General features: G+C 42.4%; 1 protein-coding gene across 1 annotated transcript in view; it reads left to right on the top strand.

Moving 5' to 3' along the window:
• The window catches only part of EDIL3 (EGF like repeats and discoidin domains 3), a 374122-nt gene that overhangs the window by 168265 nt on the left and 183540 nt on the right, over nt 1-22317 (top strand). The window contains exon 3 of the mRNA XM_064140587.1: nt 10568-10696. Coding sequence (XP_063996657.1) covers nt 10568-10696 — 129 coding nt within the window. The remainder of the gene's footprint in view (nt 1-10567; nt 10697-22317) is intronic.

The following is a 22317-nucleotide window of genomic DNA, read 5'->3' as shown; positions in this document are numbered from 1 at the left end:
ACACAATATTCAACTCTATGGAGCAAACATACATACTAGTTAGAAAAGAATGTTAAATATGAAAAAAAAAAAAAAAGGAGGTTAAGCTCATCTTAAATAATTGTAAAATAACAAATGCAGATTTTTAATTATTCTAACTGAAAGATTGTTCATCTTTCTTTGAAGTTGAGGAACCTATCTATTTCCTATGCAGTAACAGAAACTTACCTAGGTAAACTCACTTTATCAGTTGTGTTGAACTAGATGATCTCTGGATTGTGCCCTTCAAACACTACCACTCTGTGATCTTGTGAAGTGATGTAACGGCTGGTAATTGTAGTGTGAGAGGGTTTTTTCCAAAATTAATATTGTTTATTAATTTTGATATTCAGGACTCTAGCCACAATTTTAATAATAATAGGTTCTTTGCAACAGACATGAAAGCATTGCACAGATGAGAACAGAAGCTAGAACACTTAAGAAATACCTAGTAATAATGTAACAAACATTAAATCATTAGAACTGGAAAGAGATACTTACGGTCAATTATACCTCTTGCCCACTAGAGGGACTCTAGAAGCTCCTTTCTGCTTAAGGCAGAAGGCACTTGGATTCAATTACAAAGGGTCTTTTGAATACTTGCCAATATTAATATCTCCGGACTCCTGGAGCTAACTGCAGTTTCCAGAGATTTCCCAAACACTTGCAGGGAGTTCTGTCAGTGCCTTGATAGCTCTTGAGGCTTCTAGTTCTTCCTAGGCTCTAACAAGGGTGCTGGGAGAGAAGGAGATGATCTCTGACCTGATATTGGTTCTTCTTAGTCTTCAGATTTGGCATGGAGCTTTGCAGAGGGGCGAGCAGGATGCCTTGCAGTTGTGCAGATGGGCACAATGTTGTGCTGGCTATGTTGAGCCAATCGCTTGAAGGCACTTGATGTCTTCCCCTGACAAACTTGAGACACAGCAGGTTTCCAGGTATACAAACCCAAACCACCAGGGATTGTTATTATGTAGCAGAGCTAGCTTATAGCTTAGCAGAGTATTGCACAACGCAACAACAGTGGAGCAGAAGCTCTATAAAGCAGAGCAATGGCAGAAGCACATTGAAGCCAAGCATGTCAAGATAGAGCAGAGACCACAGCAGAGCACATTGTTTTTAACTGCTCATCCTTTTGACAGTGTATCCCGAGACTAATGGTTCCTTTGGCAACAGATCAGCCCGTGGTATTTAGTCAAAACTGACCATACTTGGTGATATTTGCCTTATTTGGGCAAAACACAAACAAGAGTATAAACACCGTATCCTCATGTGTTTACAAGTTTGGAAGGAGAGAGTGAGCTTCAGAGGTGTCACGCCTGCTCTTGCTTCCCCCAACAAGAGGAGGGAGGAAAGCAGAAAACATGCCTGGGCAAGCCAGGATACGTTAAGGCCTATTTTGGCCTTCCATGCCAACTGATGAGCAGCAGGGATAGGATGTTGGACGACCTGAATAATGAGCCCAACTCCATATGGTAACCCTTACCTTCACCATGGGAGGCTCGTGCCATTCTGCTAGTTCCAGCAGCAAGGAGATTAGTTCTTTTCTTATAAAGATGAAAGAAGTTATATGCACCACTGGCTTCTTTTACAAATATTAATTTAAAAATTTAAGAGATTTTGCTAAGTGAACTCTGTCACAGCTTATTTTGAAGGCTTTGCTTTAGCAGAGGAAGCATGTAGAGTATTATGAATTGTCAAAACACAAGAGCAGAGAAAATCTCAAACTACTGTTGATGAAATGGTGTGAGAGATCTCCTCATGGAGATTTTAACTTGCCAGAGGGTGGAAAAAACCAAAAACATTTGACTGGCATTCACACAGAGCCAAAAGAGACTTAAGCAGAGATAGTGGTAGGAAGGCAAGCAGCTAGAGAATATTTTACTTTTACAGTGAAATGTAAAATCATTTGATACCTTTATTAATTGTGTGACAACTCTGATATGTGTTTTGATGGTAGGCGGAGGTTACTATATCATCAGAGTAGCATTATCTATTAGTCCTACTCCAGTTATACTCTACAAAACAAATGAAGCAATTAGCTTTGTTGCTAACAGTATCTTTATCTTGATGTATATGAAGGTCAATATCTATTCTAGTATTTTTCATTAAAGCTGCATTATTAATATATGAAGAGAAAATAGATAGATAGATAGATAGATAGATAGATAGATAGATAGATAGATAGATAGATAGATACTATCCAAAGTGTTGGCATTTGAATTTGACTGCTTTTAATTTTACTTTCATTCCAAATGTGATTGTATGGCATGCATCACTCCTTTGGAACATACTTTTTTTTCCCCTCTCTCTTTAGTTTTTTTTGTTCCTCATTTAACATGTCTTAATAAGAAATGGTGAGGTTTGATATTTAATCATCTTCGTCTTTTAGCATAGAGGCAAGCACACAGGCTTTGAGGAAGATGTGATTGCTGTAGAGTTCTTGTTTAACTACATCACCTATAACTACCTGGTACTTTTTAATAACTACTTTAGTTTTTTTAATATCTTTTCCATTGAATCAATTGATATTATAGTTAGGAAAAAAATAAAAAAGCTTATGCTGTGTGGTACAAGTATTACAAAGAGCTTGGTTTACAGATGGCTATCACTGAATTGGGGAGTGGTGAAGGAAATAGCCATGGTGGGGGTAGTGTTGTTGTTTTTTGGGTTTGTTTTTCCCTGTTATGGCTGCTATTTCAACTGTTATATGATTTCTTAGATTTTGTTTAGCTAATGTTACACAACTCCACCATGGCATTCCAAATTTGGCCTTTGTCAGCTGTTTGAATACTATATAAAGACTTATCAGAAAAATATCTGTCCAAGCATCTGTAGACTTCTTAATAATGAACCTCAGTGAGTTGTACCAAATACATTCACTCTGTGTTGTGGAGGAGTTTGTCTGGGTTTTGGGGGAATGAAATATGAGGCTGAATTTTAAAGAGTTTAAAATATTTAATATTATATACACTAGAAATCCCCCTTCCCCAAACTTATTTGCAACTACCCCACACAAGTTCTTTATATGCGCTTGCGAGATTATATTACAGAATGTTCTATGCACAACAAATTGGGAATTTAGCAAAAGTTTGAAAGGATTTAGGAAGAGAGTCTGTGGCATGAAAGTGCCACTGGTAGGTTATTAGGCTATTGAGAGATTATTCTGGATTAGATCACGTTTCTCAGTTACTCACGGGCCGGAGTCAGTTTGAAAGGTCCCAAATATCGTGGATTGGAACAATTCAGGGGTTATTGGGGCGTGCTGTCTGAGCTTCCACGGGTACGAGCCAAGCTGGGTGCTGAGGTCCAGAGGCTCCTGGATCGGGGCACTGATGAGTTGACTCTATAGCTTCTGTGCATCGGTGCGATCAGTGCGATCAATGCAGTGCGATTTTATTAGGGTAGTGCAGTGTCTTATATAGTTCTTAGAGGAGGTGTACCCAGCCATACTGGGGCTGGCACAAGTGGACAATTCAGATTGGCTCAAAGTTATGTGTAAGGCACAGGTAGGTTATTCTTTATCAAAACAACCTGTGGTTCCACCCCAGGGGCTGGCAGGGTCAGCCCTCAGCAGATGTGCGTAGGTTGCTTACAGTGCCTTCCAGCTCAAGGACCTTTTCTGATAACAAGGTCTCATGTTTACAGCTCATGCCCCGCTGTGGGAGAAATTCTTCCACAGCTGTGAACGGCGCTGGGACGGCGGCTGGTGCCATGGGCTTCTGACCCCGCGATTGATGGTTCTTGGGCCACAATTCTGTCTAATGAGGGCTTGGCAACCCTCCCCCACACTCTGTGGCCGAACAGTGTTGGTCCCTGGTGAAGCACTGCAAATGAATTTGTGTTTTGCTCTTGCCGTTCTTAGCTGGATGAGGAGTGGAAGAGAAGCAGTGCTTCATCAACAAGGCAATGGAAATATGACATTGAAGGCACTGGCTCTGCAACTGGGTGGATGCAGAATCACTTTTGTTGTGGTTTTTATAATTTTCTTTGCCTTGCACTTAACCAAAGTTACATAAGAGGCTGTATAGACAATAGGTAGCCACCAATGAGAAGGACCAGCATGACAAAGGGGCTGGCAGAGGGCCGGCTGGCACAGCATGGGGCTGGCCAGGAATAGAAAAGGGATGGACTTAGATAACAGGCGGCATTCCTGAAGAAACATTAGAGTGATAAGGTAAAAGTCCTTCCTAACTGAGTATCAAAGCCTTTCTGTTGCCTTGGTCCACTGCTCACAATCTGCTCTTTGTCCTCCTTATCAATCTTCCATCTCTGTGTTGTTGCTGAGGAACAGAGGCAGTGAAATTTCATCCATATCAATTTTCACATGGAAACATTTTTTTTTTTTTAATGTTTTATCTAATGCATCCTAGACACATAGAGATTCAGTAATCACCACTATACTTCACATATACAGATACAAACTTACCCAGATGAAAAGCCTTGGGAGAGACCACCAGGATAATGCTTTCATCCCTTTCCCAGAAGGACACTGTCCTCTACATGAACTATCTTGTTCTTCAGATGCTTTCCTATAGCAATAGGTAGCTTATTCTTGTAGACAGAGCCACTCCATAGTAAAACAAAATAATTTAAATTTTAGATATGGACTGCCACAGTCACATATTTAAATGTGCCTTGCACTGGTCAATGTTTCTAAGCTTTTTTAAAAATGTCTTTGTTCTTGAGATTTTGTTTAAAAAAAAGCAAAACCAACCACTGAACCAAAAGACCACAAACAAACAAAAAACCTGAAAAGCATGAAAAACAGTCTGTGTCCATCCCCTTAAACTCCCTCTGAATTCCTTAGAAAATTTTATTTAGTATTAAGACTCTAGTCCTAAACTGTAACACCAAAACAAACAAACCCAAGAGGTTCCAAAGAAGATAAAGTGCTTTTCAAAAATGTGTTTCCTCCAGACTGTGAAGGAGAAACTGTAGGAAACTCCATTCCATTATTTCATAAGAGTTAAAATATCCTACAAGATAAAACAAAGGTACAGTTTTCCTAAACAGGATAATTCAATCTTATTACCACTGCCTCATAGAACATTTTTATTGGTGAAATGATGTTTTCCTGGCTTTTCTTGCTATAGAAAAAAGCAATGGTTTCTCTCGGATATGTAATTACCACTTCAGTATTACATTATGAAAGATCACATTTTTATGAAGTTTTAGCTGACTGTACTTGTCAGAGGAGAAAACAAATAACATGGTTCTGCCTTGAGTCCCTATTCAACTCTACTAAGGAAGTCTTTGTTTCATTTGTCCATCTATAAAATCTCAGAGGTTTTAGGAAGAGTATCTAAAAATTTCAAAAGCTGCTATGCTTTAACTTACCTTTTGACATATTTATTTGAAAACAGCATGGGATTTCAGTTGAATAACAGAATGATATATTTTGGACTGGACTTATTATGTTGGCTAATACGACTGGAACTGCACAAAGAAGGACACAAAAGAGCAGCAAAGTGAATAGCTCTATTACTTTGAGTGCACAATTAATCTTGTTGACATTATTTTATATGAGCATGGATAAAAATGCCTGGAAAGCATACCATTGAATTCCACTCCTCATTAATATTGATCAAATGTTATTGTTCTCTTTGTGTTGGAAGCCACTTAAAGATTACCTGCAGTACTATTGATTCAAAAAACAAAATCCCTGAAGTCCACTACTTTTTGGAAATTAGTTGACATGTTTGGTTTCTTAGGTTTGATTTATTTTGTTAAAGAAGGAGTTTTGGGTTTGTTTTTTTTTTAAACTTTTACCGTATGCCTGAGTGTCTAAGAGTATTAATCAGATTGTCAGGAAATTAATTATCCAGCAATCAATATAGTGCTTTAAAACACTATACACCTCTGAACTTATACATTCTGAACCTCTGACCATACGGCATCAGTGCCAAGATGTTGCATGCCAGTTTTGATGTTTAACGGAATGACAGTAGGATTACAGCCCAGACCCTCCAAACCACTGGAACCTGCATACCTTGCAGCAGGGCTTCTGCAGATTCGTTAGTAAATAAATAAATCAATAAAGCATGCAGTTAAAGATTCATGCATTTTAAATACCTTACAACGTGTGAATTCAGGGTATGGTCCTCTAGACAATTATAAGAAATAAGACAGCATAATACAGTAGCTTCAGTCATTCATTCTCTTAGAACACAGAGAAGTCATACCTGCGTCCTTTTTAGGGAATTAATGCTAACTAGTGAAAATTAGATTATTGTTTACTGGTTTCAGTGCATTTCATTAGGATGTTTCATTGCACTCGAAACAATTTTCACACTACTAATTTCCGTTGAACAAAGATTAAAAAACTCAAATCAAGATTACTCAAAATTTAGACTGAACATACTGCTATTGTATGTCTATGATCAAAACCTAAATATAATAAGGAAAAAAAAAAAGAAAAAACCCCATATTTTTAATGTAGGGATTTTGATTTTGTGTTGTTTTTTTCTGCATAGAAAGTCATCTTAGAGCAGTCAGATTAGTTAGAAATACTGGCATGCAACAGTATATTTATTACTGTGCACCTCAAATGACCTTTTAAGCTTTGTTCTTTGGGCTGTTCTGAGAAAATGCAAAATCCAAAGAAAATCAACAAAAGTATGCTGAACATGTGCTTAACAAGCCATATGGAGAAAGCAGCAAGCAAAATGAGAAAGTAATTATTAAAAGATTTATTGTTCTTGGAAGATTAGAGATCTGCTAACATAGAAATAATTAACAAATGAGGCTACCTGCAGGTACTCAACAAACTGCAGCACTGTGATAGAGACTTGGAAAAAGTTACACAGCTCACATTCACAGGGAGACCAAAATTGCAAATTATTAAACATGGTTGGGGAGGTCGCTTGGTTTGGGTTTTTTGGTGTTTCATTTGGTTGGTTGGCAGGTTTTATGGGGGATGGGTTGGTTTGGTTGAGGTTTTTTGCTTGGTTTGGTTTGGGGGGGATTAGTTGGTTGTTTTTTTTTGGGGGGGTTGGGTTTTTTTTCCCAAAAATAATACAGAGGAAAATAAATATCAGCAGAATCTGTGTTACTTGGAAGTCATGATTCTTCCTAGACCTGTTAAAGGTGTGATCTATGTTGTTTGGAATTACAGCTGTAATTTACCATCATATTTAAAATATAATGCAGAATGTGAAGGGATAAAGGCAAAAAAAAATCAACATTTAATCTCCTTCTTCTCATCTTCATGATTTCTGACGTTTTTGCTGTTAATTGCATTTAGGATAAACCACTATATATTTATGCCATTTATTTATTTGGTTCACTGAAAGGCTGGGGACAGAGTGGCTGGAGACCAGCCAGGAAGAAAGGAACCTGGGGGTACTGGTAGTTAGTAGACTGGAGATGAGCCAGCAGTGTGCCCAGGTGGCCAGTACAGCCAATGGCATCCTGGCCTGCATCAGGTACAGTGTGGCCAGTAGGACAAGGGAGGTTATTCTTCCTCTGTACTCAGCACTGGTCAGGCCACAACTTGAGTACTATTTCCCATTCTGGGCTCTTCAATTCAAGAGAGATGTTGAGGTGCTAAAACATGTCCAGAGAAGGGCAACAAAGCTGGCGAAGGGCCTGGAACACAAACCCTATGAGGAGAGGCTGAGGGAGCTGGGGTTGATTAGCCTGGAGAAGAGGAGGCTCAGGGGGGACCTCATTACTGTCTACAACTACCTGAAGGGAGGTTGTAGCCTGGTGGTGTTGGTCTCTTCTCCCAGGCAACCAGCAACAGAACAAGGAGACACAGTCTCAAGTTGTTTTGGGGGAGGTATAGGCTAAATGTTAGGAGGAATTTCTTCCCAGAGAGAGTGATTTGCCATTGGAATGGGCTGCCCAGGGAGGTGGTGGAGATGCTGTCCCTGAAGGTGTTTTAAAAAAGCCTGGATGAGGCACTTAATGCCATGGTCTAGTTGATTGGATAGGGCTGGGTAATAGGTTGCATGACCTTGGAGAACTTTTCCAACCTGGTTGATTCTATGATTCTATAATATCCCACTTTTAATGATTTATAAAAGTACACCTTCTACAGGACTGTGTCCTGGAGTGGACTGATGACATAAATTGTAATAGAAATGTGTAAATGGATAGTTTCTAAAATTGCTATAACCACCGAGAAAATTGGGGAATGTGTTCTGATATCCTTTTCGTTCTGTTAAATTTTATCTTTTGCAAATTAATTCTTTCTTAGAGAGTGCAGTTTTCATTAATATGACGTTCTGAATGACTGCCATTGCTGTGAACATCTGTCAAGCCTTGTGTTTGTAATTGAAAGTATAAACTAACAGGCAGATCCTCAGAAATATTAATGTTATAGCTCTTTTAAGATTAAATCATGAAATTCTCAGGGCTGGCTGTCAGTAAATTATCCTATGGAGAGAATTTATTTTCTCTTGTTTGTTTGTTGTTTTTTTTTATTTGTTTGGTTTTTTAACTGCAGTTTTAAGTGGGTGAATAATTATGACATTTCATGTCAATATGCGAAGATGAATACATTTTTGTGTACATGATAAAGACTCCAAATAGCATACTTTACACTGAATTCACAAGTCTTTTCACACATAAACCTCCAAATAAGGCTTTGCAAACAATAATTACCAGTTCTTTAGTTATTTAAAGTGAGGTTGGGGGGGGGGGGGGGGAGGGGCTAACCACCACTAACAAAATCAAAACAATCACAAAACCAAAAGCCACAACAACCCCATGCAGAGATACAGGCTGGGGTCAGAGTGGCTGGAGAGCAGCCAGACAGAGAGGGATCTGGGGGTACTGATTGATACCCGCCTGAACATGAGCCAGCAGTGTGCCCAGGTGGCCAAGAGAGCCAGTGGCATCCTGGCCTGCATCAGGAATGGTGTGGTCATCAGGAGCAGGGAGGTCATTCTGCCCCTGTACTCTGCACTGGTCAGACCACACCTCGAGTACTGCGTTCAGTTCTGGGCCCCCCAGTTTAGGAAGGACACTGAGATGCTTGAGCGTGTCCAGAGAAGGGCGACGAGGCTGGTGAGAGGCCTTGAGCACAAGCCCTACGAGGTGAGGCTGAGGGAGCTGGGGTTGTTTAGCCTGGAGAAGAGGAGGCTCAGGGGTGACCTTATTACTGTCTACAACTACCTGAGGGGTGGTTGTGGCCAGGAGGAGGTTGCTCTCTTCTCTCAGGTGGCCAGCTCCAGAACAAGAGGACACAGCCTCAGGCTGCGCCAGGGGAAATTTCGGCTCGAGGTGAGGAGAAAATTCTTCACTGAGAGAGTCATTGGGCACTGGAATGGGCTGCCTGGGGAGGTGGTGGAGTCGTCATCCCTGGGGCAGTTCAAGGCAAGGTTGGATGTGGCAATTGGTGCCATGGTCTAGCCTTGGGCACTGTGGTAAAGGGTTGGACTTGATGATCTGTGAGGTCTCTTCCAACCTTGGTGATACTGTGATACTGTGATACTGTGAAATACTAAAACACTTTGGTCTTGTGGGAAGTATGTTACAGGTAGCATTAGTAAGATAATAACAGGTTAAAGGCTTTTAGTGTATGTTGTTAAATGAACACCTTTAGATCAGAACTCAAAAGCTGAGTAAGTCATCCCACATGACATCCTGGTCACCAAATGGGAAAAACACAGACTTGATGGGTGGAGCACTGCTGGATAAGGAATTGGCTGGATGGTCACATGCAGGGAGTGGTGATCAAGGGCACAATGTGCACCTGGAGACCAGTGATAAGAGGCATCCCTCAGGGGTCAGTGCTGGGACCAGTGCTGCTTAACATCTTTGTCAGTGACATGGACAGAGGAATCAAGTACACCCTCAGCAAGTCTGCAAATGACACCAAGCTGTGTGGCACAGCTGACTTGCTAGAGGGCAGGGATCCATCCAAACGGACCTGGACTGGCTGGAGAGGTAGGCCTGGGCCAACTTCATGAAATGCTAGAAGGTCAAGTGTAAGGTCCTGCATCTGAGTCCGCTCAATCCCAAGCACAGATATGGGCTGGATGATGAATGGCTGGAGAGCAGCTCTGAGGAAAAGTAGTCAATGGAAAAGAAGCGTTTGGTTTAGTAACTACTAACTGCTGACCTAGATAGTCATATTTTCAGAAAGTCACCCAAAGCTACAGCAAAAAAACTCCTCAATGACTAACTTGACATGTAGTGATTATTCGTAGATATTGTACATGTCACCCTCTGCATGATAGGCACATTTGATTAATACATATTTCCTCAGCGGTATAAAAGTTTGAATGCCTGTTATCTTTAATAGGAGAGCAAGATTCAGCTTCTAAGTCTCCTGTCTTCTCTTACATTAAAAAATAATGTTGTGATTAATGAATAGTGACATGCTTCATATTTTTTCTTGTTCTTAGAAATCTGTGCTGGCAAGTTATTTGAGATAAGTGAAGGGTATATTTTAGTGGGTAGTGGAATATGAAGGTTTACATAAGGGATCGTATTCCTTTAATGAACACATAAATTACACAACTTATTATGGTTTTTAATACGTGTCTGTTTATGTGTATATATATATATACATCTTTTTTTTCCCCCCTCCTTCTCTCAGGACCCTGCCTACCTAATCCATGTCATAATGGTGGGATATGTGAAATTAGTGAAGCATACCGAGGCGACACATTCATAGGATATGTTTGTAAATGTCCAGAGGGATTTAATGGGATTCACTGCCAACACAGTAAGTACCACATGGCAACTTTTATTGTATTTATAGATAGGAGCTTTTTTATTGCTTGCAGTGTTTAGGATTAATATGGGATCTTGTTTTCTGAAGTCTGATGTCTTTGGCCTTTATATTATGAGCAAGCTAATACTACTGAATGCTACTACTACCTTCAGAAATTGATCTTACTTCCAGCTTACTGGACACAACAATGCATAATTTGCTACACATATTCCAGATCATGGCAATGAAAAGTAACACATTTAGTATGGATTTAAGCACATTTATTTATGGAAAAGCATATTTTAAATAGTAGGTCTATCTTCTTATCTTGGAATTGTTGGTGTGTTTGTTTTGATTAATGCTAAAGTGGGAATTGAAAATAAATGGATGAATAAGTAGGTCTTCTAGATCTTTCTCTACCTATGCATTTAGAAATTGTGAACAAACATTTTGAATAATTTTGGTGAGGTAGGAACTTTCCCCCACCACACTATTGGAATTTACCAGACTATCTCAGACAGCTTGGAAGTAAAATTAAGCTATATTTACAGAAAGGCAAAATTTACAAGCACATATACGCAATATATTTACAAGTATTTACAATTATATACAAATTAGAAAGAATGCAGAAATCCAAACTCCCTCCCTGACAAGAAAAGCTGCCCAAAAGGGGCTCAAAGCTACCCTCTCATTCTCCCTCTACTTTCCTGGACAGATAAAACAACCAGCAAAGATTATGTTGTTATGTGTTAGCCAAGATTTGTGGGGAGATAATTAGAGTGGAGTGAAGAGGAAGCAAATAGATCCAGCATCCCAGACCAGAGCTTGTCTGGGATGTTGACATTTTAACTTTTTATGCCTCTCAGCAAACCAATGAATGATACAGGCTTCGTCATTATTTTCTTTTCACAACTAATGATCTGATTTATCTCATTAAAATATTCTAACTGGCCTCAAACCAGCAAAATAATACTTAAAGTCTTAGATAGAAATTTCAGATTTAAGTCAAATGCACATTTAGTCCTGTTTAAAATACAGTATCTGGACCTCTTTCTAACCACTATTACTTCTTTGAAGACTTTTTTCTGGGTTTATGTCAGATTAGGAACAACAAGTTGATATACTGGTGTTAGAGTGTGTAGTTACAGAACTGAAAAGAAGCTATATGTGAAGAAAAAAATATCTGGAGATTTCAATAATATCTCACAGAGGGAAGGGTTATATGCAAAGATGAGCACTTCACTAACCAAATTTTTTAAGAAGCAAACAGGTTTTGCATTTCTCATGCTCATAATGAAAATTCCAAGTCCATGTTTTTGCATTTAATGACGTCAGAAGTTCTGTGTGATTAAAACACTTTACTAAGAGCTATGCATGGTCATATGCAAGTGACTGACCAGATCATGTCCTAATCTGTAAATTCTCTAATTGCCACTTAAATAGAAGCTGTTTTGTTTTATCATATGTAAAACCCCTTTAGAACAAGTTCTTGCCTAAGGAGAAACTTGTGTGTCAAGTCCATGTTTTATTTTGTTCAATAAAACACAACATGGCTCCTAAAATCTCTTGTTATCGATGCATTTGGAAGTCAACTGTTACTCAGTTAAGAGGTTAAAATGTCAAATAAGTAGGCAAGAGTCTAATTCCATCTTCATACAAAAGATAAATATACTGATTCACAGTATCACAGTATCAACAAGGTTGGAAAAGACCTCACAGATCATCAAGTCCAACCCTTTACCACAGAGCTCAAGGCTAGACCATGGCACCAAGTGCCACATCCAATCTTGCCTTGAACAGCCCCAGGGATGGCAACTCCACCACCTCCCCGGGCAGCCCATTCCAGTGTCCAATGACTCTCTCAGTGAAGAACTTTCTCCTCACCTCCAGCCTAAATTTCCCCTGGTATAGCTTGAGGCTGTGTCCTCTCATTCTGGCGCTGGCCACCTGAGAGAAGAGAGCAACCTCCTCCTGGCCACAACCTCCCCTCAGGTAGTTGTAGACAACAATAAGGTTCCCCCTGAGCCTCCTCTTCTCCAGGCTAAACAATCTCAGCTCCCTCAGCCTCTCCTAGGGCTTGTGCTTGAGACCTCTCACCAGCCTCGTCGCCCTTCTCTGGACACGCTCAAGCATCTCGATGTCCCTCCTAAACTGGGGGTCCCAGAACTGAACACAAATTGGAGTGAAACTGATTCAAATCAGAGTGAATAAGCACTGAATCCAGTCCACCTTGATTAACTACTCCATTTAGACACTTGTTTATAATTTGAAGTGTTAGGAATCAACACAGTCCATCTCAGATAACTACTTATGTTTGTTATGTCCCTTATATACTCAATACAAAGTGTCTCCAAAGACCTGAATATAGATACTTGATTTCATTAACTGTGGCCACACTCTCTCTCAGTTAATTACATAGGTGACATAGATAGTCCCACTAACTTAATCTAGTTGCATTATGCATCTACATCTTCCACTGGGTCAAAGAACATACTGGATATTATCCACTCCTCTGGGATCTGTTCTGTCTAGCCCTGATTTGAAGAATACCCATCTAGCAGATCTGACTACCAGCAACAGTTATCTCTTAATTTAATTGTCATATCATTAGAGCACTCAGTGAAGATGTGGGACTGAATTCATAGTATAATTGTGATGGCAAAGGATATTCATAGTCAGCCATTAAACCAGACAGCTAGGAGTTCAAGAGTATTGAAATTCTGACAGCAGGCAATGTTTTGTTCAGCTGTAAATCAGGAGTTCTACCAGCCTAAAAATTGTACCTCGTCTAAATTGTGGGTGCAGTGCCTTCTGGTTCACAGCCCTATTCCTTGTGCTTTTTGCAATTTATGTGAGCCTGCCACATGATAAGCGAAGGAAAAGTCTTTGGAGAGTGGAAAGTCATGAAGCTGTACTTTCTTAGACTACATGACGGTGTGAGGTGGGTGCAGCAGACCACTTCTGTGTATCATTGATGTGCAGCCACATGAAGACACTCCTGCAAAAGCATCCTTATATGGCCCAAGATGTCATGACAAAAATAATCATTCAATCAACATGTGACACATAAGACTTCTCCTTCCACTAAATGTAATTAAGTGAATAACACCACAAATTTTCATCAAGCAAAATTCATGCTAGTCTGCTATTTGGGGAAATGCCATCTCTTGTCACATACTTCATGAAAAAAAGGGGGAAAAACTTATAATAGTGCATTATGGAATTGTTTCCTGGGTCCCCAGTATCTTTTAGAAATATTCAGGTATGTAACAGCTAGCTAATGATCCTGATAATCAGGCAAAGTGTATTTATAATAACTGGAGAATAAAATAAAGCTCTCACAGGTGTGATTTAGATTCACTGAAGGGAAACCAGAATCCAGGAAGGCAGCTGAAATGATTTGAGATAAGACAAGTTTATGTGAACAGTTACTCTACAGGGAAGAATGAAATTCAGTACTTTTCAGATAATCTGATTTACAACACGATCATAAATCATATACAATATAAATGTTCAGAGGGTCTCTAAGGATATCAGCTATGAGAAGCAGCAGAGGAGATCTCTGCAATCAGGAAGAAGTATGGGACTGCCAGTGGTGGACTCAATATAACTCTTTTCATGTGATATCCCTTTAGCTCAATTCATGAAGTTCCTTTGATACAAATTCATCTGTTTCATAAAGTTTAGCAATTCAGTTCTGAACACACTGTAAATCACATAAGAAGTCTGTCAAAGTGGTTCCATCCAACAATAAACTAAAACTACCTCATTGCAAGACACCTATCTTGATCTAAACAGCTGAGATTAAAAAAAAAAAAAAACACGTGACAGTTGTGATGTTCAGATTTTTCTGTCTTGGATTTCTTCCATGGCTAAGACTTTGTTGCTAAATCAATTAATCTAGTTGATTGATTTTGCAGTCGAGTTACATTCACAAAGCTGGTATTTTGTCACTCCCATCAATAAACAGCCTGTCAATATTTCTGAGATTCCTTCACCTTTTACTGGTGTAAATAATTAATATGTAAATTATAAAAGAGATCCTTAGCAATTTCAGTTGTGTGCTGTGTACATAATTAGTAATAGCAATTTAGTATTATGGATTTATTGCAAAACTCATATTACTTGACAGCAATTGTCTGAAAAAATTCCAATCCCTAGAATCATAGAATCAGTCAGGGTTGGAAGGGGCCACAAGGATCATCTAGTTCCAATCCCCCTGCCATGGGCAGGGACATCTTACCCTAGATCAGGTTCACCCTAGATTCCTCAATGGTTAAAAAAAAAAAAAAAAAAAAAAAAAGGAAGACAAGTTTCCCATTTCAGAGCTCATGAACTAACCAATGTATGAATAGGAAAGTCTACCTCAAGCAGGCACCTGGGTTGATTTTTGTAGTGATACCCAAGAACATTATGTTCTTTCAGTATTCCTCCATTATTTAAGAGGCATTTCTTTATCTAATTGGTATGAAGAGCCTCCCCAGAGTGTGTCTGTCTTGCAACTTGTCATGCTGCCAAGGTCTGGCAACCTGGCTCTCCAATGTGCTACTGCTGGTATCTAGTGACAAAGAGAGAGGAGTTGCTGGCAAGAGCTACCTTTAGGCAAGGCAAATCTCCCTACAGTTTTGCCACACTGAGAAAGAAGCTCTTCCAGAAAGTAACTTAGAGCACTTGAATTCCCAAAAATAGCACTCAATCCATGCTGGGGAAGACTAAAGTGTACTCTCTGGCAATAATCCTAATTTGTAAGAACAGCAAATCATTTTCCTTCTTCAGCATCATGACTGAAAACTATGTAAATACATGGCCTTGTCATTCACCAGAAAGAACCAGGTAATCACTGTGTTACAATTCCTTTTTCTTTAACCACAGATTTCAAGACAGTTAGTCTTCCAAGATCTTTCTGCCTTCTCTTGAAAATACCTACTGCAGTTCATAGAATCATAGCATACAGAATCATAGAATGGCTTAGGCTGGATGGCACATCCATCATCTCTATGGTCCCCACCATGGGCTGGGATACTTCTGACCTGACTCAGCTGCTCAAGGCCTCATCTAGTATGGATTTTGGACACCCCCAGGGAGGAGGCATCCACAACCTCCCTGGGCAACTTTTTCCAGAGTCTCACCACCCTGATACTAAAGTACTTCTTCATGAGATCCACTCTAAGCTTACTCTTCCTCAGCTGAAAGTCATACCCACTTCTCTCATTGCTAGACATCCTTTATGAAAAGTCCCCCTCCAGCCTTCCTCTAGGATCCCATCAGCTATGGGAAGACAGCTCTAAGGCCTCCCCCCATATTTTTCTCTAGACTGAACAACCACATCTCCACTCTATCTAGATATGCATTATGCTAAATAGCAAAGTAACAATCAATATCAAACAATGGACACTGCAAATCAGTTTCTGTCTGTTCTAACTCATAGTGAAGTTGGATTGCTTTGCAGTGGGTGCACCAGCCAGAAACAAAACCTGGATCTTCCTACATAATGCGTGGGTGTCCTACCACTAAATGACAAATGCACATATACTACTGCTGATTGCAGATTCTCTTGGAGTTTCGTTTAGTTTCAGTGTAATCTGGACCAGCTGATGACCAGTCCAAGTGGTGTGTGTTTCCAACCTCAGGGAGTATCACAGTATCAAAGTATCATCAAGTTTGGAAGAGACCTCATAGATCATCAAGTCCAACCCTTTACCACAGAGCTCAAGGCTAGACCATGGCACCAAGTGCCATGTCCAATCTTGCCTTGAACTGCCCCAGGGACGGCGACTCCACCACCTCCCCAGGCAGCCCATTCCAGTGTCCAATGACTCTCTCAGTGAAGAACTTTCTCCTCACCTCCAGCCTAAATTTCCTCTGACGCAGCCTGAGGCTGTGTCCTCTCGTTCTGGTGCTGGCCACCTGAGAGAAGAGAGCAACGTCCCCCTGGCCACAACCACCCTTCAGGTAGTTGTAGACAGCAATAAGGTCACCCCTGAGCCTCCTCTTCTCCAGGCTAAACAATCCCAGCTCCCTCAGCCTCTCCTCGTAGGGCTGTGCTCAAGGCTTCTCACCAGCCTCGTCGCCCTTCTCTGGACATGCTCAAGCATCTCAATGTCCTTCCTAAACTGGGGGGCCCAGAACTGAACACAGTACTCAAGGTGTGGTCTAACCAGTGCAGAGTACAGGGGCAGAATGACCTCCCTGCTCCTGATGACCACACCATTCCTGATGCAGGCCAGGATGCCACTGGCTCTCTTGGCCACCTGGGCACACTGCTGGCTCATGTTCAGGCAGGCATCAATCAGCACCCCCAGATCCCTCTCTGTCTGGCTGCTCTCCAGCCACTCCGACCCCAGCCTGTATCTCTGCATGGAGTTGTTGTGGCCAAAGTGCAGCACCCTGCACTTGGAGCTATTGAATGCCATCCCATTGGACTCTGCCCATCTGTGCAGGCGGTCAAGGTCCCCCTGCAGAGCCCTTCTGCTCTCCAATCCAGCCACATCTGCCCCCAGCTTAGTGTCATCTGCAAACTTGCTGATGACTGACTCCATGCCCTCATCCAGATCATCAATGAAGATGTTAAAGAGGATGGGGCCCAGCACTGATCCCTGAGGGACACCACCAGTGACAGCCGCCAGCTGGATGTGGCACCATTCACCACCAGTCTATGGGTCCGGCCCTGCAGCCAGTTCCTAACCCAGCACAGAGTGTTGCCATCCAAGTCATGGGCTGACAGTTAGCCAGCAGTTTGCTGTGGGGGACAGTGTCAAAGGCCTTGCTGAAATCCAGATAGACCACATCCACAGGCCTCCCCACATCCACCAAGCGGGTCACCTGATCATAGAAGGAGATCAGGTTGGAGAGGCAGGATCTGCCCTTCCTAAACCCATACTGGCTGGACCTGAGCCCTTTGCCATCCCTCAGGTGTGCTCTTATCATCCCCAAGATAACCTGCTCCATCAGTTTCCCTGGCACTGAGGTCAGGCTGACAGGTCTGTAGTTCCCAGGTTCCTCCATCCGACCCTTCTTGTGGATGGGGACCACGTTGGCCATTTTCCAGTCTCCTGGGACCTCTCCGGTGAGCCAGGACTGCTGGAAAATGATGGAGAGAGGCTTGGCTAGCTCAGCTGCCAGCTATCTCAGCACCCTGGGATAGATCCCATCTGGTCCCATGGACTTGTGGGTGTCCAGGTGGCTCAGCAGGTCCTGAACTACTTCTTCATGAATTTCCAGGGCAACACACCACTCCCCGACCCCATCCCCCAGTTCAAGAGGCCACTTGCCTCCTTCTCCCTCCTTACTGTTGAAAACTGAGGTGAAGAAGGCATTCAGGACCTCAGCCTTTTCCTCATCATCTGCTATAATGTTCCACTCCTGGTCCAGTTAGGAGTGGAGGCTCTTCTTGTTGTTCTTTTTGGCATTGATAAATTTATAAAAGTGCTTTTTATTATTCTTCACAGAGGTGGCAGCCTAAGTTCTAGCTGGGCCTTAGCCTCTCTAATTTTTCTCCTGCATAGTCTGGCTACATCCTTACACACGTCAGGAGAACCCTTCCTCTCCTTCCAGAGGTGATACACCCTCTTTTTTTCCCCCAATTCCTTCAGGAACTGTTTGCTCATTCAGGCTGGTTGCCTTCCCTGCCGGCTCGTCTTTCAGCACATGGGAACTGCCAGTTCCTGTGCCTTCAAAATCTCCTGTTTAAAGTAGGTCCAACCATCCTGGACCCCTTTGTTCCCAAGGACTGCTGCCCAGTGGACTTTGGAAATAAGTTTCTTGAGCAAACTGAAGTTTGCCCTCCAGAAGTCCAAGGTGTGGGTTCTGTTATAGTTCCTCCCTATCTCCCTGTATATTGAAAACTCCACTATCTCATGATCACTATACCCCAGGCAGCCTCCCACTGTCACATCTCCCACCAGCCCTTCTCTGTTGGAGAGCAGCAGGTCAAGCTGAGCTTGACCCCTAGTAGGCTCACTTAACAGCTGGGTCATGAAGCTGTCCTCCATGCACTCTATAAATCTCCTGGACTGCCTCCTCTCCGCTGAGCAGATATCTGGGAGGTTAAAGTCACCCACAAGAACAAGATCTGATGATCTTGAGACAACCTCCAATTGTTTGTAAAATATCTCATCTGTTTCCTCATCCTGGTTGGGTGGTCTATAACAGACTCCAACCAGGATGTCAGATTTGTTAGTCCTCCCTCTGATTTTAACCCACAAGGTCTCAATCCCTTCGTTGCTCACCTCAAGCTCAGTGGCAAGGAGTGACTCCCTAATATACAGGGCCACTCCTCCTCCTCTTCTCCCTTGCCTATCTCTCCTGAAGAGGTTGAATCTCCCCAGTATAGCACTCCAACCATGCCTGTCATCCCACCAAGTTTCTGAAATGGCAACTACATCATAGTCACCCTGGTGGACCATGGTATTCAAGATAGACACAGTCAGTGACTCCTTCCACCCTTGGAGCAATTGAGTAAAGGGCTTGTCAGTTTCCAAAGCATGCAGGAGTGAAGATCCCTCTGGCATAGGCAGGTTCCATCTCTTCAATCCACCAAGCCACCAGTAATAGGTAGGCTTGTGTCAAGCCTGCAACATAGTCAACTTGAGACCCAAAATTAGAGTCATAGAATCATAGAATAATAGAATCAGTCAGGGTTGGAAGGGATTACAAGGATCATCTAGCTCCAACTCCCCTGCCATGGCCAGGGACACCCTACCCTAGAGCCTCATCCAGCCTGGCCTTAAACATCTCCAGGGATGGAGCCTCAAGCACCTCCATGGGCAACCCATTCCAGGCTCTTACTACCCTCATGGTGAAGAATTTCCTCCTCACATCCAGTCTGAAGCTACCGACCTCCAGCTTTGCTCCATTCCCTCTGGTCCTGTCACTCCCTGATATCCTAAAAAGTCCTTCCCTGGCTTTTTTTGTAAGGCCCCTTCAGATACTAGAAGGCCACAATCAGGTCACCTCAGAGCCTCCTCTTCTCCAGAACAAGCAGCCCCATCTCTTTCAGTCTGCCCTCATAGGGGAGGTTGTTGAGGAGGGGGTATTCTGCAACCTACGCCGATTTGGCGGAGAGGAGAAATTAATTAACATGAGAGGATATTTATAAATATATATGTATATTTATTAACTTCCAATATTTCAACTCTCACCACCCCCAACCACTGAACTTTAATATTGACATTCGTTTTTACACGGTTATGAAGATATTTTGGTATTATATATCTACAGAAACTTATTAATAACTAGCAAACATTCGAACTATTAGCACAGAGAGAGTTTTCCCCATGGCTTAATGCCGCTTACAGTCTTACACTATAATCTGCTCTCTGCTTTATGGCAGAGGTAACAGAAATTACAGAGGCATTTCAAGTATCTACTCACAATTCGGATTAATAAGAAATCACCCTCCGGGACTATGTCACAGCCTGTTACAAGTGTCCAATTCTTCAGGGTGTCTACCTGTGGACTTTGAGGCTGGAATCGTCTGGTTTCAGGGGAAATGGCAGTCTCTGACCTTGCTGCTGATTTCTGCTGGCTGCTCTCTCCAGGAGTACGCAGGCAGAATCTCCAGGTGCAGAGGCAGGATTCCGTGCAGTCTGAGCACGGGTCTAACGCTGGCTTCTCAGGCCGATTGACTGCAGACAATCTAGAGTCTGCTCCCTGGTTATCTCAGTATCAGTGGCACGCTGGCCAGGCAATGATAGGCAGCAGGCATACAAGGTGCGCGGCTGCTGGGAGGCTGTGCTCCATAGGTAAAGGCAGGCATAAAGCTGCAAGGCAGTATGCAGGCAGGCAAGCAATGTGGCAGAGCCGCAAGCAATGTGGGGAAGGCTGCACGTGAGCCTGTGCACCCCTATTTATTAAATGTGGGCAGAGAGTTAATGGTCTCATTGGCCACTCGAATGACCAACCAGGTTGGCAGTCAGCGAAACCTTACCATACTGGGCAAAACCCACAGGCCTGGACTCCAAATATGGGAATCACATGGGCCCAGCACCAGGCAGGCCTGAGCTGGGTGTGTGGGGACTTACACAATCAGGTGTCCTGGGCAGCTGACTTTATGGCCCCAGTCTGTTGTGCCCCTTTGTGCTCGTTTACCCCTGGTGCAGGCCGAGAGACATGTCCAGGCAGAGCAGGTGTAAATAAGCCTGCTTCCGGGCCTACAGGCCCTCCACAACAGAGGTGCTCCAGCTCTCTGATCATCCTCATGGCCTATTAGCACCTATTATGGTTATAGATTCCACCCCTACATAATTCAAGGGACCATAAAAGTAACCTGACTTCTGCCACTTACAAAAGCTCTGGATTCCTGTATGTCTTTGTGTCAGGTGATGCACCACTCCTGGTGTTATCACTAAACAGCTCTGGTTTTCTGGCTGCAAGATCAGAGGTATAAGAAGTAGACCTATCTTGCCACCAGCTGAGTGCACTTTCAATGCTGGTCAGGTTGTAGGTTCTACAGTGCCTTCTATAAGTGGTACAGTCCAGCTGACAGCTGGACTCTTGACAGCACAGATACAAAGACATTCAGAAGGAAATGGAAAAGCATCATTCTGCTTCCCTAATCTAGACACAAACAGCTTAACAGATTTCCCATCCTGCTTCTTATGCTTAGTTATCCTTCCCCACTTCTCCATTGCCTTATCAAACTCATGTGAAAAGTAGGAGGTACAGGTGGAGGATGAGAAACAGATGGATGAAATGGAAAAGGACTCACTATGAGTCATTGCCATTGGCAAGCATTACCAGGTCAGGACCATCTGTGAATATCTCTGTCGTCTTGACCAGAGTGGGGTTCAGTAATGTGAAAGTACCTTTGTTGCTTGTCTTGCTGCTTATGGTTAAAGCCAAAGCAGTAACTGCCACCACAGTGGGACTGTGTGGGATTGCATCAGGTTTTGCTGCTGGTTCTGTCTGGCAACACTGTACAGGACTGTTTTAAACACAACAGGAGGACAGGCAAATCATTGCCGCTGCCTGACCTTGGAATTTTGTAGTCTGAGGAGTCGCATGTGTGCTGGTTTGAAGCTAGCTAGAATGTTTTGGTGAGAAGAACTAGATTATAGGCTGTAGAAGGAAAATAATGGTGATGTCTACTTCCCTCATAGGCTTACTGAGTTGCATAAAAACATGTCAAACCATAGATAACACACTCGGCACCACTCTTTCTGGGGCTGCTGGCTGAGCTACATCTTGCTCTCTAACCTCACCCTCCACTTTGGACTAACCCACTTTGCTTTCTAACCCTCTGGCCGAGCCTCCATTCTTCCTTGGGACTTGGGTAAGGTTGATAGGTGTAGGGGGAAGGTGTAGGGGTGGTTGAGAGCCCCTGCTGGGGACTCAGGTTTCTGGGAGGGGAGTTGTGTTTCTGTATTACCTTTTACCTTGCATATTTCTGTATATAACTGTATATACTGTAAATATCTGCTTGTATATTGTGCTAAGCTGTAAATATAAGCTTCATTCATATTTCCAGAGCCAGCTGAGTCTAGTCTGGGTGATTTCCAAAGTAAGGGGGGGAGGAGCGAGGAACACCCAAACCATCATCCATGTTATCCCAAATTTCCTAAAAAAACCTACAGAGACCAAGATAGATCCCAGAGGATGAACTGGTTGTCCCTGGATATTGTAATTATGTTATT

Source organism: Pogoniulus pusillus, chromosome Z, assembly GCF_015220805.1.
Source record: "Pogoniulus pusillus isolate bPogPus1 chromosome Z, bPogPus1.pri, whole genome shotgun sequence".
Classification (NCBI taxonomy): Eukaryota; Metazoa; Chordata; class Aves; order Piciformes; family Lybiidae; genus Pogoniulus; species Pogoniulus pusillus.
Note: the sequence above shows the minus strand (reverse complement) of the source record. Positions and strands in the feature narration are given on the sequence as shown.